The sequence below is a fragment of the Hemiscyllium ocellatum genome, chromosome 15, assembly GCF_020745735.1.
Source record: "Hemiscyllium ocellatum isolate sHemOce1 chromosome 15, sHemOce1.pat.X.cur, whole genome shotgun sequence".
NCBI classification, from domain to species: domain Eukaryota; kingdom Metazoa; phylum Chordata; class Chondrichthyes; order Orectolobiformes; family Hemiscylliidae; genus Hemiscyllium; species Hemiscyllium ocellatum.
This window is the reverse complement of record NC_083415.1, coordinates 16,632,112-16,652,517: the sequence shown is the minus strand read 5'-3', so window position 1 is coordinate 16,652,517 and position 20,406 is coordinate 16,632,112. Positions and strand designations below refer to the sequence as shown.

Here is a 20,406-nt window from a genome sequence, read left to right as displayed (position 1 = left end):
CAGCCAGCTAGACCTCACAGAATATGAGTTCCCTGATTGGGGCTGTAAATCTGGTCCAATCAGGGAACCCTAGCTGACAGATAAATAGGATGAGTGTCAGGGATACTACCACTCTAGTGTCTGATTCTGTATGGCGTAGTGCTATAGTCAAGGACTGCTCATGTAAATAAAAGGATACCAGCCTCTGTGGAGTTATTGTATATACCTTTTGTTTTGATTAATTAAAAGCAAAACATACAGAATCTACTGTAGACTTGTCACACAGTCTTCTTCCCCGACTTACCTGAAGTTCAGATAAAAGACAGAGAGAAACAGAGATTGAAAGTGACAGTGAAAGAAAGAGAGACAGAGAGCATCTCTCTCTCTGTAACATATATAAATTTTAAACAAATAATGGCTGTCAGTAGTCAGGTCACCAGTGTTGAAGGCTCCATGGGGCAGGCCATGGATCAAGGTGTGACCACGTAGGCAATGAGAACTTCAAATTCTGCCTGAAGTGCTGGCCCTCTCATTGTGGTGCTGGACTAGTCTCTGATGCCTTGTGGAGTATGCAGGTTGACTAGAAAATTCCAGCTGAACACTGGCGATAGTTCTTAATCAACCATTAACAATTGAAGATGGAATGTCCTCATCTTGGAAAAATCGCCTTGAGACAGGTTGGTGTTGACAAAGAAACATAACATTTAGAGGCACAAACCTTTCATCACCTCTCTGACCACAACCTTTGCACTCTCGTCAATAAAATTCAGCCCTTTCTTTCTTTTCATTTCTACATTCCTTTTTCCCAATCCTCTGTTTACTTTCTCATGATCCTTCCTTATATCTTTTCCCTTCAACTACTTTTCCTGTTCTCCTGACTTCTTGCACTCTGTCAGTTTTCTGTGTCATTACATCGTTTGCCCGAGTTGATGTCTTAATCATCTATTGCATGCAAGCGAAACAGGCTGGCATAAGGATTGGAACTGGAGGTAGATTAGGATGTCGAAGACAATGGCTGACTGGAATAATAAGGTGGGATGGGAGAGATTTAAACTTAGGGCCTATCTGTAAATTATTTTTACTCAATATAAGATAAATATATTGCTAATAATACCTTGAAATTGATAACGTGGAATTAAGAGATTAGAGAAGGAAACTTTGGTGACAACTGCTACATCGATATGTCAAAGCAGACTGCGTCGCACACTCTACTGTAGACAACTTCCAATTTAGATAAATGCTTCCAGTTACAAGTTATGGTTTAATTCGAATTTATAAGATAATAAAGAGGTAAGACTATTGGATGTGAAATTATTTCAAATAGATTAGAAACAGAGAAGTCTAAGAGACAACATGATTGAGGTAAACAAAATTGGGATGTGTAGAGATAGGGCAGAGAGGAGGAAGTTGTTCCCCTTGGCAGAGAGTTCAAAAACCAGGGGTCACAGATTCAAGCTAAGTAGTGGAATGATTAGAGGGGACATGAGGAAAAACCTTTTTTACACAGAGGGTGTCTGGAATTTGGTATCTGAGTTGATGTTGGAGACAGTTACACAAAAGTACCTGCAGTACTGTAAGCTTCAGGGCTATGGGCTGTGTGCAAGAAGATGGGATTAGAAAGGGCATTTGGACAAGATAAGCCAAATGCCCTCCTATCTGCTGTATCGTTTCCATGGAGAATCAAGGATCATAATACCAAATGGTGTAAAGGGAGATCCAAGTTTGTTTGAAGGAGGTGCTTTTTCTTTTACCCAGAGAATAATGAGCCTGTAGAATAGGACTTGCAGTGAACAGAGATCCGTGAACTCCTTCATGAAAATTTCTGGATGGATTGAAAATCACCTCATGCAAAAGGCAAGCTTCCTGTAACCTAAATCAGGGCCAGATTGATCTCTTGGACTAGTTTCCATCATCTAAAAAAGAGTCAGAGAGGAATTCTCCAGATTAGTTTTCTTCAAACTGCTCTGGGCAGGATATCAAATGGTTTCTGGGAGAGCTGGGACAAGTGTTCATTGTGTTACACTTAACGTTAGTGCATCAGGATATACGGATGATTATTTTGCTGTCTAATGCTAATTGTTTGTTGCTAACAACAATAGGAAGGAACAGCTAGTCTCTAAAATTACATTGCCATCATTTCATAGCAAATATCTATCCATGTTCACCTGAAGCGATCCTAAAGCTTTAAATAATGCAACATGCGGTGGGCGCCTCCTGGCATCTATAACGATTGTTAATCCCAGATCTCGAACTTCTTTCCTGGGAGAAGAAACATTAAGAATAAAGTTAAAGAATCTTTGTTGTGCAATCGAGTTAGCATTTCTGCTTTCAATAACGATTTATAATCACTGGAATTATTAGCTGTGGATGTCCAAACAACAAAACTAAGGTACAGTTTCCAAATAAATGTCAGGGAATTCCAGCTGGAATTTGTTCACTTCACAACTAATATGAGAAATTTCCACTTTTTTTTAGCCATTAGCTTATAACTATCAGTATTTTTAACCATTAGTTCCAGATGGGGTATTTCGAAAGCATAAATGAGCAAAATGAATAATATAAGGAGAACTAAATCATCTTCAGAATATCTTGATATGCATTTATAACTATACCTCTTGTGTCACTAAGTCAAAATTCTCTAATTCCCCACCTAATACTGTTGTAGCAACATTATCACCTGAGACTGCAGTGATTTATGGAAAATGGTCATTACTATATTCAAAGCAATCGAGGTTGATTAGAATAGAAAACAGTGTCAGCACTATCAATGCCCATAAACTATATATAAGACAATAATTGCTGGCTGCTGAAAACTAGCTTTGAATGATGGGAAACAACTTAATGGTCTGGCATTTCTCATGTCTCTACAGTGGAAGGTACATTTCAAATCCCACTCCAGTAATGTTACTTACAAAATTGAGACTGACACTTCAGTACAGTACTATGCAATTGCTATGTGATTGGAGGTGTCTCCTTTAGATGAGGTATGAAAGTATCTTGGGCACAATTTCAAAGAAAGGTAAGGAAATTCTGCCTATGCCCTGGCCAATACTTAACCTTCAACTAATATCCCTAGAACAGATGATAGGATCATTACTGCCACATCACTGGAACTTGGCTGTTACATTTCTCTTCATTACCAGTAGGGACTACACGTCGTTGTTTTCCAAGTGTTTTGCAATATCCCAAGGCTGCAAAGAGGATAAAATTCATGTCTGTCTTTACTTCCTAAGTACATTCAAAATGATAGCTTTATTCTCAGTAGGTGGCAGCACTAAACAGTTAGTGTTGATTCCTATATGCTTCTATTCCACAAACAGTGGATGAGATAACACATCCTTAGAACAGGATACCGGGAGGACACAAAATAAAATTTGGACACTACAATGAATGCAATTTTACCAGTTTTCTGCATTATTTTGACAGTAAATAAGACAAAGTCAATTGCATAACCACCAAGGATATATTTCCCTCCCCTCCCCTATCAGCGTTCCGCAAGGACCACTCCCTTCGTGACTCCCTCGTCAGATCCACACACCCCACCAACCCAACCTCCACCCCCGGCACCTTCCCCTGCAACCGCAGGAAATGTAAAACTTGCGCCCACACCTCCACACTCACTTCCCTCCAAGGCCCCAAGGGATCCTTCCATATCCGCTACAAGTTCACCTGTACCTCCACACACATCATCTATTGCATCCGCTGCACCCGATGTGGCCTCCTCTATATTGGTGAGACAGGCCGCTTACTTGCGGAACGCTTCAGAGAACACCTCCGGGCCGCCCGAACCAACCAACCCAATCACCCCGTGGCTCAACACTTTAACTCTCCCTCCCACTCCACCGAGGACATGCAGGTCCTTGGACTCCTCCACCGGCAGAACATAACAACACGACGGCTGGAGGAGGAGCGCCTCATCTTCCGCCTGGGAACCCTCCAACCACAAGGTATGAATTCAGATTTCTCTAGTTTCCTCATTTCCCCTCCCCCCACCTTGTCTCAGTCGGTTCCCTCAACTCAGCACCGCCCTCCTAACCTGCAATCCTCTTTCTGACCTCTCCGCCCCCACCCCACTCCGGCCTATCACCCTCACCTTGACCTCCTTCCACCTATCCCACCTCCATCGCCCCTCCCCCTAGTCCCTCCTCCCTACCTTTTATCTTAGCCTGCTTGGCTGCTCTCTCTTATTCCTGATGAAGGGCTTATGCTCGAAACATCGAATTCTCTACTCCTGAGATGCTGCCTGGCCTGCTGTGCTTTGACCAGCAACACATTTGCAGCTGCATAACAGAACTTCACCCTGCCATTGACAGCCCAGTCTTGTTCTGATTGTCTACCATACCCAGAAATCATATTTAGTATACAGGCAGCTTGTTATTTTTAAGTAGTGCAACTTGGCTACAGATTTTTTTGAGTCACTGCAGTGTTTAGGATATAGGTACAGTTATGGAGGAAGTTTCAGGATTTTGACCTGGTGCAAGTGGAGGAATTGTGCTGTATTTCAATGTGACAATGGTGAGTGGTTTGGAGTGGAATTTGCGGATGCTGATGTCCCCATGCATCTGCTGCCCTTGTCCTTCTCAGTGGTAGAGTGTACAGGTTTGGAAAGTGCTGCCAGGCTTGCTCTCCCGAAACAGCAGCAATGCTAGAGTGGGGATATGCTGCACCATGAGGTAATAAATTGTGGCTGAATGGAATTCTGCTGCTGCTGATGGCCCAAGCCTCTCATACATGTCCAACTTAGAGCTGCTTGATCTGTTCTTAATCTATCCCATTTAACAGTGGGTAGTTGTGCCACTGATGAAGACAAAGCCACATCAACAAGGTCAGTGAAGTTGAGACCACATTGGTTACACCCTTTTATTGATTACTGCACCCAGACTATCACAAGCTCAGACTAGCAGCTATGTTCTTCAGGACTTAGGCAGGGCAGTCAGCAGTCAGCTACCAATCTATTTTTCTAGTCAATCAAAGTCTACTGATGAGATTCTCTTGCCCTTGTGATCCCCAGTGCTTTATCCAAGTGGGTTTAGTTATTTCTCATGGTTGTTAATAGCAAGCCTTAGAGACATATGCCAGACTCGGAAAGGATGACAAATTTTCTTCCACACAGTACATACACAGATTATGTGGCTTTTTTTTACAACAATCGAGTAGTTTTATGAGTTTCAATGGTGAGATTAGTTTCTCTTTGTTTTACAATAGATTGTATTTAAATTCCCTAAACTGCTATAATAGGTTTTAAACTCATGTCTCTGGAGCACAAGTCCAAGTTTCTGAATTATTAGTCTAGTAACGTTTCCATTATGCTACCACTACTCAATTTTTTACAACTGAGGACTGAAGATTGTTGGACTTTAGGGATGTTGAGTTGAAGTTAATACTGCTTGTGAGAATATGCCTCACTTTTGAGGTTCCCATTGTTTCAGCACCAAACCTCTTGAACCACAGGACTTTCTTTTTAAAGCAAGTATCTAAACAAGCCAAGACCGAGTCTTGTCAAATAAACCTCACTTCCTGCCTGGTCTGAACAATTCAGCCAAGTCTGAGTGAAACTGCATTTATTTTTTTGGCTGGCCAACGCTGTTATGACTGGATGTAATTTTCCTACTACTAAACACATCAGTCTGCTTATGCAATAGAGTCGGGCTTGATTTTCTCCGAAGTGAAGTAAGAGCTGAAAAATGTGCGTTCCCTCTGAGATTGCAAAGTCTTTCTGTCGTCAAGCGACAACAACGAAGGAAAGTTTCACCTGGGAATGTTGTACAAGTACAGGAGGAACCTGGCAAGGTCATCAGTGGTGCAGGTTTGACTCTGCAAAAACCTGTTATCACTGCAGACTTGTAACACAGCTCTCCCTGCTTTATCTCTGCTTCCTGGAAAGGTCAGAAAAGAATGTAAAGTTACTTAATACATTCATGCTACACCAGACATCCAGCTTTCTTATAAAATCACTTTGACACATGCTTAATATCATATTTTACCAATTATATTTCTTGTATGCATAAAACATGTGTATATGTAATACAATTACAGAGTGAGCAACTTCTTAACAGAAGCAATCATCTCCAAGGATGAGGCTTTTCCAATACATGCAGAACAAAACAGTTTTTCAGATTCTCATGCAGTTGTGGCTGGGCCATCATTAATGAGCTGTCATTTTGTGTCTATTTTCCAATTAATTGGTGGTTAGGTTATTTGGCTGCTACACATAATGGAGGTACATAACCAACGGAATTTTTTTTTGAAAAACAAGTCAACTGGAATTTTATAGAGAGGTAGTAAGCCTACACGCCAGCTGAAGGTCCACCTCTGCCTGTCCTGGAAACCCTGAGCTAAGTGGATGGCTAGACTGCAGGCAATTCTCCAATCGGGGCAGCGCCAACAGCAGTGGCCACATGTAAGGTCTCTGATCACCATATTGCCCAGTGACAGGGTCCAATCGCTGTCAGAAGATTCAACTCCTAATGTGTCCTTGCTTTTACATTTGATGCTGATATTTTGACCGGGATGCAGGATACCTGGTAAACAAGCAGCTCCTGAATGTAGCAAATCACCGTTGAGGTCCAGGCAGCGTGTTGCGAACCTCTTCTGATGTTCTGATATGGGAGAGGCACTGGTTGTTAAACTTGCACCAGGAGACGGTAAGATTGTCTCAGTTCTTTGACTCAATGGGACCGGAGTATCTGGCTGAATCCTGACCTCTTTACTAATGTCTGTTGGAGAAAAGAAAGGAGTATGTTTGGTTATTCTGCTGATGAGAGTTGGAGGCTTTATGGTCATGTCACTGGACTAGTAATCAAGAGGCCCAAGTGAATGTTCTAGTTACATGGATTCAAATACTATATTGGCAGATGGAGAATTTTGAATGCAATCAGAAGTTAAATGCTGGTTTAATAGTAACCATGTAACCAAAGTGAATTGTAAAATTCCATCTGGTCCTTTAATGCCCTTCAGGGAAGGAAATTTACCTGGGTCTGGCCTACAGGTGACTCCACACCCAAGCAATGTGACTGACTCTCAATTGTCCTCTGAAAGGCCTAGCAAACCACTCAGTTCAAGGGCAATTAGGAATGGGTGACAAATGTCAAAAATACCCACATTCCATGCAAGAAAATAAATATGATGCTCCTGGCTTTACTAATAATCAGATTTCCTTAAAACAAAAAAAAACCTTTCCTTCAAAAGTACAATATTTACCAGTGAAAAGACTACAGATCCCAGCTACACTTACATTATTTTTTTTCTGGAAATGATCACTAGTGGGAAGGCTGGTACGCTGATGTTTACTGCAGTCTCCTTTGGAAAATCCATTGTTGTACCAACCCCAATGTATGTCAATGGGATATGGAAGAGCACAGCATAGATGTCAAATGGAATGTCAAATCAGTGTTGCCTACATCAGCTCCCTAGAGAGGACGTTGTGACAAAGAAATGATAGAGACTGGCATCACACATATTTCACCACCCCAGATATATGACCTGCTAGAGTGGTAGTAGAATATACACCATCTGATGGAAAAAATATTAAGAGTTAAGGTGAACGCTCCAAACCAAGGTTGGAGCATTGTCTTGTATGTAATCAAAAGAAGAATGTCTAAGTTTTGGAATATAGCATCAGGGCAATGGCTGTTTTCCTTCAGCCATTATAGTGAGTAATGTAACTGAGCAGCATGCTTGACCATTTCAAAGGACCACTTGGATACAACCATCTCAGGCAGAACTTGTTCTTTACGGATTCATAATATCACCTTGCAAGGGCCCTAGCCCTGGACCGAGAGACCCAGTTGAAGTCCCACCTGCTCCAGAGGTGCATAGTAACATTTCTAAGCAGGTTAATCAGAAAAATAGGTTAAATGTTGAAAAGACATAACCTTGTGTCTCTAACAGTTGTTGCCTACTTCCATCATTAAAAAAAAGTTTTAAGAAACTTATGTCACACAATTTTGTTTTATCTACAAAGGATCCGTGAAATGAGTCTTCAATTCCTGGAAACTCCAAAGCAATTGGAATAGGAATGGCATCACTATGAGTAAAATTTGTAGCTTTCTCAATGGCTGTGAGAGATTATTCTGGATCAAAAAGGCCAGGAAGATCCCTGGAGGCTAATTTCTCTCAGATGTGGACAGAGAGCCAGCTGTTGCAGATTGACTTGAATATCAAGAAAATCAGGTCAGGTCAACAGTAATTGTTAGCTACTCTCTTAGTCTGGCCTGTATGGAGGCAACTTCAAGGCACTTAAATTCATTTTAAGAACCATTACAAGGGTCTTCACTTCAGATTTCATCTATTTGATACCAATGCAAAGCATGATTACTGACAAAGATAGATATGATCAGGCTTGTTTTGAATGTTTCTCATAATTTAGCAACCCGCTAGTACTCTGTTTAGAGTCGCAGATGAAGAAAATGTACTTCTATGAGGTCTAAGAGAATAGGCAGCAACACTGAAAACCAAATATGATTGCTACCTTAAGGGAAGATAATTGGAAGGATATTGAAAAAGATGCATTTCAATTCTAAACATTTTGGTCATATGTAAAGGGAGCTATAATAATATAATAAGCATTAGAGACTGTTAGTTCCAGCGAATAACCTAGTTGTACAACATAATTTATAAATACAATATGTATTATTTAAGTAGTACCCATATAATGTATTCTGCACACAGCAGAGTCTAATGGTTTATCTTCAGTTCGTCAGCACTGAATCTGATCAAAGCAAAACATTCTTTGCTAAATTTATTATGCACCTATTAGGATTCTTAAATTGAACTTCATTTTCAAAAAGAAGAATAGGGTCACTTTTAAAACTTGTTCATCCACAAGATCAATTCTGAAAATAAATACAAAAGCAGCACACACTCATTCAGTCCAAATGAGAAGCTCAAATTATTCATAAAAATTTGCCTGCTATTAATTCCTGTTCTTCTATCTTGAGACCCAATTCGACCCTATTTGTATTTCATTACATTTAAAAGGGAGGGAACTCTAAATGAAATATGGATGCAAAATGACAAGGTAAAGTCATGCCTGGATTGAAACAGATTATTAAAATAAACTGAAAATAGCTGTAAAGAGAAAAGCCACAACCAATAATTTAGGCTTTAGTCAGTTCCTCAGTGTAAAGGAGAGGAAATGTCTCTGAGAAAGCATTTTCCAGGGATTTATGACAAGATATAGACACTACAGCACCCATCTGTAATGTGTTCTGCACGCAAACACACACACACTTCTAATGGTTTATATTCTGTTCCTCATGATTCAATCTGAGTAAAGCAAAACATGCTTTGCTAAATTCATTATGCATCTTTAGAAACTGTAGAGGAGTAAGTATTTCATGCAGATTTGAGTTTTCTGCATTTTTCTGTAATTATTTTACAGTCAGCTGTAAATGCATGTATGAAAAGTCACCAGTCCTGGCTCAATTCAGCTCTCTGAAAGTTTTGAGCTGAAAAGATTGGTTTACATTCACCTAATGTTGATGTACTGGGCAAACGCGAGGACTGCAGATGCTGGAAACCATGGTTAAGATCAGTGTGGTGCTGGAAAAGCACAGCAGGTCAGGCAGCATCCGAGGAGTAGGACAGTCAATGTTTCACGCAAAAGCCCTGAAAGGTTTGTGCCTGAAATGTCGATTTTCCTGCTCCTCGGATGCTGCCTGACCTGCTGTGTTTTTCCAGAACGACTCTGATCTAAACTAATGTTAATGTACTGTTGACACTAACTTTCTATTTCACTTTTGATAGTTTTTCAATTTCCTGGTTCTATAAGCTCACTGATAATTTCGTTATTTTCTTAGCTGTTTGCTACATTTATAAAACTAAAGTGAAATGATCAAGTATGAGTTTGTGTACAAAAAATGTAAAGTCCAACTTCAATGCTTGAAGTGTGAAGGACAAAAACACGTGGCAGCCCCTTGATTTTTATGTATATATTAGAATGAGGATTTCTGCACTATGGATCTGTATAATATTCTAATCATCAGAGCACACAACAATGAGGCCTTTCCACTCAAAAACAATGCACAATGCTGTATCGTCTCTATTGCAATAGTGAAATATTATGATGAGTTGTGTTGCCTGCTAAATTGCTGCTGCTTTAGGATCTTTTATTGCTTCAAAGACACTATACAAATAAAAGTTATTGCTGCTATCCTTTATAAAGCAATGTGTCCAATAATGAGCAAGTGAGGGGCAGAATGAAGATCTGATGATGCAAATATGAAAGTGTTACATCCAGCATATGACCATCATATGGTGAAGGCACAAAGTATTATAAATGTAATGCAATCTTTAACTTAAAAATGAAGCAAGTCATGCAATGTGATCTGTCCAGGGGTCCTACATTTACAGTACAGAAATTTACAGTCTTTCATAAATATTGGGTGTCTACAGACAGAACCTAAGAAAGTGACTTTAAAGGGATAAACTGTATATGCACCAATACATCCTAACTGTACTCCTGTCAGCAAGGGAGATTTGTTATCACTTTAAAAAGAATACACAGGGCAGAATGTATTTATGGCAGCAGCCCATTTGAGAAGCAGCAGATGTTGGCAAATGGCTTAACCTTTGCTCTTGTAGTTTAGGATATCACCTGACTGGTTCAATGGATTGCTGTTTTGTATCACACACCAAGTTTACAATATTGTCATGTATATAGCAATCTACAAAGAGAGCTTGATGACCTGAAATGTTAATTTAAATAAAAACATGCAGCTTAGGTGATAAGTGGTCGTGATTTGTATACCAAGCTTCAAGTTTTCTGTTATGGGTGGGCATGGGCTTTAGATTTGACTGTAACTTGAGGATACGTTTACTCTCAGAATTATTTAAATGTATCTTTCAGATGTCTACATACTTAAAATGTGTACTGTTTTAGCTTTTATTAGGGGAGAATTTAAAACAAAATGGTGGTAAAGTGTGCTGCAGGTTTGTACAATGAATGTCCGTTTGGAGTAACTGTTCCAACATCTCTTATATTCTCCTTCTCAGATGTTGACAGATCTGCCGTTTCATTTTCTGTACTTATTAGAACATTTATTGTCTGATAAGTGTCCACTCACCAACTCCAGTCCCCACTTGCCCTTGTTTTATCATAATTTTACTTTTGTTTGTTTCCTCGATAACTTCATAGTCATTGGTCCACTGAATTTCCCTCTTTTGTTTCATCCACAATTCAAGAGGCCAATGAAATTTTAGAGGAACTCGTACAAAACTAATGAATCTACCCCCCTGTGCCATCCCCCACCCCCCCATCCCATCCCCAAATCCCCGATCGCACAAAGAACATAAACATCCACTTCCACCAAATAACCTGAAAACTTTAAAAATCAAAGTTTGGTATCAGCTAATTCTTTCCTGCAGAGAGATTGAGGCAGTTGTCTAATTAATTATAGGGTGGGATTTTACAGATCTGCAACAACAGACAATTTTTTTTAAAAGTTTAATACGGGGATTGCAAACTAGGCTTTTGAATCATTAATTGTATTTGTACTTGTTTTGTGAATGAGGTTTTTTTGGGGGGGAGAAAGGAAAACCTGGAAAAACAGTCAATAGTGTACTGACTGCAGACAGACTACGACAGTAAGGATTTAATGTTTTATTTTAAAACAAGTTCCATTGCATGATTCTGTACACTAAAATATAAAACATGAAAAAAAAGGTTTAAGAAAAAATTTGTAAAAATATATTTTGCTACCCTTAACAAACATGTGACAGAATTTAATTCCACTTTAGCTATAGTTGCCATACATATATATATATATATATAGATTTATCCTTTTTTTGTCAAAATTGGATTATACAAAATCTTTTGAACCATGTTTATGCATGGACAGGGAGTATCGATAATTTCTAGAGTTGCTTATATATAAAAAAACAATGTCAGCACAGGCTTGAAGGGCCAAAAGGCCTGTTCCTTTGCTATATTGTTCTTTGTTCAACCCTGATGCAACATGCAGGACACAAATTCTAATGGGAAGAAAGCAGCAATAGATGAAAAGGAAAGTAAATCCACTTCATAGGCCAAGTCTTTACAGAGGTTGGTGGCAGACCTACCTGGACCAAGTTTTGCTTCAATCTTTAGGCTGATATGGGAGCTTTAAGGTTGCCATGGATTCCATACGTGGACCTGGAGCACATGAGGGCACAGTGGAGCTAAATAGAAGAGCAAAGAGGCCATGGCAATTGGTGAAGTCATGAATAGGTGTCGATGCTATTTGTGTGCAGAAGTGAAAGATTAAGGGACTGTGAGTGATGAGAGCCTAATCAATTTCAATATAACCTATCCAAATCTCTGAACTGTGAGAGGAGTTGTTCATTAGTTCTGCGTGGCACTCAGCAGTCCGTGGGCAGTTGGTATTTGCCTAGCACATACTAGGCCTCTCCCTCTCTGCCTCCCTAACACCACCCCTATCCAACACAGGCACCCCAATGAAAATCCAACCCATTTGGGCTGTTTATCCCCACTAAGCGCAGAGTTTGGAGAACTCCTGGCTTGGCAGAGGAGCCTGTGAAACAGAAAAATTCAAGCCACTGAATAAACATACATTTTGAGATAAGGAAAGGATTTTGGGTTGTTTTTTGCTCTTATGTTTCTCCAGTTATGAGAGAATAACCGCCACCACAAGAAATGTTGGGAAATTATAGCTCAAGTCCGTTATTGCTGTTCACACTGTTGCACCTCCTGACAGTGGAAAAGGAGTGAAAAGACCACAACTTGGACAAACTTTTCCCTCCATTTTCTGGATAAAAGTAACTGGTAGGTCCAAATGGTCTATTGTCAATCACACTTCCAACATCAGCCTGCTCTCGTTATTAAAGCATGCTTCAAAATCTATCTCTGTTGCAATGTACATTGTCGATAGTTTTACACAGTACTGAATGTGCAAGTGAATGACACTTGCTATTACTGCACTATGACCAAATACAAGCAGGCTGTTGTGACTGATGAGAAGGAAAGTTTTAATATGAAGCTGCCAGAACTTGGGAGTGGCAGACTGGGACATATTATTGACAAGGTTGACATACTGTAAAAAAAAGGGTGGACTTCACAAGTCACAGGCTTTTGTTTGATGAGTCAACTCCACAGATTACTAATTAGGTAGCTATTTAGCAATAAAAGTTGAGTTGCACAGAGACAAAACTGAAGATGAAAGATCAAGTTTAGTTTGTTCAACCTTAGCTTATCATAGTAATTAATAATTAGCATTCATTTGAGTTTAAGATCCTGTGTTCATAACATGGGGCATGCGCCAAATTCAGTGCTTCATACCTGGAGCCCTTTTCCTATCTCATTCCAGACTATCATTCAGATTTGGCCTACCACTAAGTTGTGTTTGCCAAGCCTGGTCAGAAGCTCGGACAGTCTACAGATGGCCGTAGACTGGAGTGTGCTACCTATCTGGCTGAGGGAAGCACTGCTAAATTGGAAGAAGAAAAGTAACTTTCTCCACCTTGAAAAAAAATGCTATAAATCCAATCAAATTAATAAACAAAGAACTGTGGATGCTGAAGCTCTGAAACAAAAAGGGGAACAGTTGGGTAACTCAGCAGACCTGACAGAATTCATGCTGGAGGGTAGATAGGGGGACAGGAGGGAGGGTTCCTTCCTTGTTTAAATTAGCTTTGCCCCGATATTGCAGAACAGTCTGGGTGTGAAGTGTTAAGTCCATGCATTGTTTGGGGTATCTAAGACATCGGCAAGTTCCACACAGAATGATTCACCCTCATGTTTTTCATCTTTTGTACCAGGTTAAAATTTAATTTATTTGAATCAAGCCCAGTCCGTACAATGCTGACTACGTCACCAGGCCAATATTCTGAAAGTCTGCTCATTGTGATCATTTTAGAAAGCTTCCCAAATTATCTTCCACTCTTTAGCCAATTTAGTAGCAGTCGGAGGATTGAACACACTAATTAAAAATCCTCATTAGTATAGATGAACCCATTCTCATCTGGATTTTAAAATAAAATTGCATCACTTTATCACACATAAATACATTGAGGAATAGTTTAATGGAAAATAAAAGAAATGGGTGAAATTTATTGCACTGAGTCATGATTATGGTAGATGTATTTTAGCAATAACTTAAGCTTATCCTAACTGGGTCACTTCTGAGGACATTTTGATTGAGAATAAAAAAAGCAGCTATAAACAGTATCTCTACCCCAGGATGACAAAATCCAACCGTCACTTTGGCTCATGAAATTATTGCGAGTACCTTCCTTTTACTGTAATGGATCTGATTCGGTTTTCCATTTCAAAACAGTCTGCGAGATGGCAAAACATAACCCTTAGTTTATGATATATTATTTATGTATTAGAGACCGTGGATAACATCCCTCATAGTCTATACAATCATCAACAATTTGTCCATCTGCTTTGGACATGCTCCAGTACCAGGAATTGAAATGTATCTTTTATTCTTGTTTCACAAGACTCCAGGACATGACCTCTGTCATTGAATCCATCTTTCTATGGTCTGAGATGAAGCACTGCCACAGCTTCACTGTGCTATGCATTTATCATCATCAAAGGCACCAGATTTACACTGTAGAATAAAACTGTCAGTGGTGAGTACTCTTTCATCTGGCAAAATTGATTGTGATGTAAGTAAGACTGATGATCAGGGATCTGAGGGCAGGGATGATGAAACAGCTTCACTCACAAAAACTCATCAGTGGCTGGAATGCAAACTAAAAATGTTCAGCATTGAAAAGCAGTCACTGAAATGAAAGAGCTGCACTTTTGATGTACTTTGTCTCAGCACATGATCAGTACCACTGTACATGCACAATGAAAATATGTGAATGAATTACTTAAATATTTCTGAAACATCTGGTCTGTGGTAGATTTTGTGTACCCATACCCCTTAATGTTTCTTGATAACCCAACATCATTAACTAATTCTAAATTATTACCAAATGTGCTCCAGTTATTGATGCATTTAAGGAAAAGCTCAGTAAATAACTGAAGGTGAAAGGAGTATTGGAACATGCTAATAAGTTTAAATGAAGAGGGATGGGAGGAAACCCCTATGGCATATTAAGACCAGCAAGGAGCTGCTGGGCCAAATGGCCTGTTTTTGTGTTGTACATCACATAGAAATTTTTGCAGTTTTGAGAAGTAACCTGATAGAGGTTTATAAAATCATGAGCGACATGGATAGGATAAATGGACAAAATGTCTTCCCTGGGATGGGGCAGTCCAGAACTAGAGGGCATAGCTTTAGGGTGAGATGAGAAAAGATGTAAAAGAGACCTAAGGGGCAACTTTTGCACGCAGAGGGTGGTTCATGTATGGAATGAGCTGCCATAGGAAGTGGTGGAGGCTAGTACGATTGCAACACTTAAAACGCATCTGGATAGATATATGAAAAGGAAGGGTTTGGAGGGATATGGGCCGGATACTGGCAGATGGGACTAGATTGGATTTGGATATCTGGTCGGCATGGTAGAGTTGGTCCAATGGGTCTGTTTTGGTGCTGTATATCTCTATGACTCTATGACTCTATATGTTGGATCAATACTAAAATATTCCCCACTTTGCAAAGTGTCATATCCTGCCTAACTTGTATTCTTTGGCTAATGTACGAACACATAATAAAGATGTACTTACCTATAGAATAACAACCACAGGAAGGTGGCAGAGTTCTTAAGTTTTATCTGTCAGAACAATTTTGGCAATCACTGAAAGGTTTGAAATTTCTAGTAAGAGAATTGAAGCTGACTACCCTAAATGCAAATATTTATTAATAACTGGAGGTTGTTTAAAACTAGATGTTACAGAGTTCTGTTTTCCTTTATTTAACCATGATACCAACAATAAATTCTTCGTTGCTCCAAAAATGGCTTTGCTATGATACTGGTGTCAAAACGTTTAACTGGAGCACAGGTCAATAACTAGTAGTGGGCCTCATCCAAGCAGTAATGTGATGCTCACTGTCCTATCACTATTTTTGTAGCTGCTCCCAGAGATCTTGAATACTTCCCATTCCTTCTTGCTTGTCATTGAAGTTTATAAATATCTGCAATGTAATTAAAACGATCACACAGCTTCCAAAAATACATGATCATTCTCTCCAGGTTCCTAAAACCTGTTGTTCCCCAGGCTGTAGTGAAGTAGCTGAATTTAGCTGCAATGATATGTGACATTAATGTTCCTAAGGCAGGAGGGGGACATCAGCCAGGGTTCCTGCCTTGTAATACTATCCAATGACCCAAGTGACAAGGGTATACACTTGGCATTACTGCTGAGAGCATGTGTGGAATGTCTCCCACAGTTCAATAGCTTGTTTGTACTAGATTGTATAAGTGTACTGGAAAGTTATTGATTTCCATGGAGCCACACCATAACATCCCATGTGGCTATTACTTTCATTTGTAGGCCAGAAAACCAACCGAGTTCATTAGAATTATACCAGTTATTCATATCATGGAAAATGCTAAAATAATATTGTGATAGGGTCAATGTTACAACATTATAAAAACATTGCATTAAATTTAAAGATAATGGCATATGAAAGGAGCAAGCTGCCAACAAATAGTCTCTTTATGCAATAGATCTGTTTTGACAGCATATAATATATAGAACCTATATAAGATTGGTTCAAGCATGGTTGAGAATGACTAAAACTGAAACCTAGAAGGAGCCTTGTGCATTTGTCATTCCAAACTGCAGTCTCTACTTGTAACAGCCTGAAGCTTTTGTTTGGAAGAACTGGAACTTTGCCAAGAGGAAAGAGCAATGGGGGTGTTGGCTGGATGTTGCCATTATAGACTATGGTAGTTTGATACTAAATAATGCATGTGAGGCTAAATTAATAGCCTAAGGCTTGGGTGTTTGATAAAACGATGCATGTTACAATTTTCTTTTGGAGATCACTGTAGCTTTGTTGTGATTTTAGCAAGTTTAAGGCAGTGTTATAAAGCGATGAAAGCTTTACTAAAATCTGAGGTAGGCTTAACCGTCTATGAATTTGCGTTAAAGTGTTTTCAACAAAACTGTTGAAGGATGGAAGATTAATTCATTGGTTGATGACAGCAGTGAGGAACAGAACAAGTGAACTATTTATCTAATTTGTACCTCAAGTATTCCTAGCTTGTGTAAGGATAATGATGTTACATCAAGCAACATTCTACTTTGTAAATTACACTTATCATTAGCTTTTCACCCATGCTCTGAAGAGCAGTAACCTCCTTCTGGTAACTCTGCTCTTTTGTTTTAAATCTTACTGTTTCTACAACTTTAATTTCATGTCAGTTTAATTCACAGTTTCATCCACTGACACAGGGATTAACTGTATGAAGATTTCAACAGGGTCGATTTTACAGCTGCTATATTTGGAAGCTGTGGCTGGAGAAGAGAGAGAGGGGAGAGAGCTTGTAAAATAAAGTGGTGATCTGTCTGCTACATTTCAACCCAGCACTGACCTGTCTCTATTTTACATGAGGTAAGTAAACTATCAGGCAGCTCACTCACCCACCTATCCCCAGGTAAATATACAGACTAGGTCCCGATTACATCACTCACACCCAATCTATACTTGACATGGATCATTGAGTGGGAGAATAATCATATCTTTTATATTAGGACAAACGTTAGGCAGAAGAACACATTCAGGTCTCGTTTTCCTTCTGATCATATCCAGAGCCATCTTCCTACCATTTACAAGACTAATGGGATGCTTCCAGGGGTCTAGGGTTGCAAGAGAGAAGTCTGCAGGTTTACAGGGAAAGAGTGGGACAAATTGTAGCTCTTTCAAAGAGCTGGCAGACTTCATGGGGCCTATGATTATCTGGCTCCTCCCACATAGCTCTCACCATAACTTTAAATGCTCAACAGAAATTCCATTGATGTCTAAGTTACAGCAACAGAGTAAGAACAGTCACAAAGAAAGCCATCCCTATCAGGATTTTGATTTTTGTATAATCTCATAAAGCATATTCTCATAAATAATCTAAAATTAAAATCAAAATAAATAATCTAAAATTAAATTGAGTAAATTGATATATTAGAATTGCTGAATTTACAACAGTGGCTGATATCTTCTGAATTCATTAATTGTAAAATATGTACAATATTACTTCAACACTCATGCTTTCATGTAACACAAAACTATCCAGAGTTTTGAAAAATAAGATAGCAATGTCCCAGGACATTGAGGGAAGTTAGAAAGAAATTGCAAGGTCCCTGGCAGAAATATTTGCATCATCTATAACCATGGCTGAGATGTTGGAGGACTGGAGGGTGGCTAATGTTGTGCCTTTATTTAAGAAAGGCTGTAAAGAGACGCCTGGGAACTATAAACCTGTGAATATGACACCAGTGGTGGGTAAGTTGTTGGAGGTGGTTCAGAAAGGTAGGATTTACATGGATTTGGAGAGGAAAGGAATGATTAGGAATGGTCAGCGTGGTTGTTCATGAAGTAAATTGTGTCTCACAAACTTGATTGAGTTTTTTTGAAGAAGTAACCAAAAAGACTGATAAAAGCATTATTTACTTGTTTAGTAAGGCCTTTGATAAAATTCACCATGGTAGACTAATTAATAAAGTTAGATTGCATGGGATTCAGGGTGAGCTTGCCAACTGGATATAAAATTGGCTTTATGGTGGAACACAGAGGGTGGTACTGGAGGGTTGTTCTCGTACTGGAGGCCTGTAACCAGGGGTGGTCTGTAGGAATGGGTACTGGGTCCACTTTTGTTTGTCATTTATACAAATGGTTTAGATGAGAAAATTGGAGGGATGGTTTGTAAGGTCGCAGATGACTTCAAAATTGGTGATGTAGTGAAGAAGGTTTTCTAAGATTGCGAAGAAATCTGGATCAATGGACTGAGGAATTACCGATGGAGGTTAATTTGGAGAAATGCGAGGCATTACACTTTTGTAAAACAAACAAGGAAGGACTTACACAATCAATGGTAGGGCCCTGGGGTTCAGGCACATAATTCTTTGAAATTCATGTCACAGGTAGATAGGATGGTTCAGAACAGACTACCTGATTATAACCAGTCTTTCAAAACAACTAAACAATAAGGTGATATTATCTTAGACCTTGAGTATAGGAGTTGGGATGACACATTGAGGTTGTACAGGATGTTGGTGAGGCATCTTCTTGAGTACTGTGTGTAGTTCTAACCAAATGTTATAGGAAGGATATTATTAAACTGCAGAGGGTTCAGAAAAGATTTACTAGGATATTGCCAGGGACAGAGAGTGTAAGGTATACAACATTGGCTGTATAAACTGGGACTTTTTTCACTGGAGGCATTGCAGGGTGACCTGTAGAAGTCTATAAAGTCATTAGAGGCACAGATAAGGTGAGTAGCGAAAGTTTTTTCCATAAGGTAGGTGAATTCAAAACTAGGGGTTGTGTTTTAAGGGTGAGAGGAGAAAGATTAAACAGGACATGGCAAGCAACTTTTTTTTTAACACAGAGAGTGGTTTGTATGTAGAATGAACTGCCAGAGGAAGTTGGAGATGCAGGTACAGTTACAATGTTTAAAAAACATTTGGACAAGTACATAACTAGAACAGAATTGAAGGGAAATGGGCCAAATACAAAGTGGTGGGATTAGTTTCGTTTGGGAACATGGTCGACATGGAGTAATTGGACTGAAGGGCCTGTTTCTATGCATTATGATTCTATGACTCTATAATACAATAGCTATATATAATACTAACATTCAAATGGCTTCACAGAAAACCAACCTAAAGGTGAGTGGGTATGAAATTTGCAGGGGAGAATGTTCTGGATTTCCTGGCCCAAAAGATGATCCTATCTATAAACTCTCACAGCCTCAGCTCTGGAAGAACCGCAGGTTTCAAATTTTATGATCTCTAAGCATTACCACTTTAATACAGATAAGCATTGTTTTCCATACTCCTTCATTCAACTGTTTACAAAAAATCAAAACCTCAGCACAATTCTACTCAATGTTCATTTCAGAACAGACTACCTGATTATAACCAGTCTTTCCAAACAACTAAACAATAAGGTGATATTTTCTTATTTCTACCCAACAGCTCAGGCCAGGTGATGGCAAACACCTTTTCTTTTAACATGAACAGCATTTAAGAACAAACTCTTAAAATAAAATCATTTAGGTGCTGCAAGTTAAAAATCTGACATTTCTAGATCACATACTTTGCAAATTGGCAAGTGTCATTGGTAGAATACATAAAGTGTAAAAGTAATAAATAAATGTGTTGAATTAATGCATCGATAAAAGCATCAAAATTGAATTATCAAATTCCGACAGCACTCTTTCAAATTCTAAATTAAGACTCATTTTTTCAGCTATTGCTTCTCGTAATTAAAAAAAGAAGCGACCCATATTACTTTAAGAATATCTTACCATTGTAAAATTATCAGGGGGTAAAACATCAGAGACAGAAAACTTGTTCCTTGAATCAAGGAG

The 20,406-nt window shown here is 39.1% G+C and overlaps 1 protein-coding gene across 3 annotated transcripts in view; it reads right to left on the bottom strand.

Annotated features, from left to right (window-relative positions):
* The window catches only part of LOC132822896 (pleckstrin homology domain-containing family G member 4B-like), a 180,499-nt gene that overhangs the window by 68,632 nt on the left and 91,461 nt on the right, over positions 1–20,406 (bottom strand). For all 3 annotated transcript variants that reach the window (XM_060836289.1, XM_060836290.1, XM_060836291.1), the window contains exons 4-6: positions 6,501–6,695; positions 5,732–5,855; positions 2,145–2,238 (exon numbers count right to left, since the gene is read on the bottom strand). In XM_060836289.1, coding sequence (XP_060692272.1) covers positions 2,145–2,238; positions 5,732–5,855; positions 6,501–6,695 — 413 coding nt within the window. The remainder of the gene's footprint in view (positions 1–2,144; positions 2,239–5,731; positions 5,856–6,500; positions 6,696–20,406) is intronic.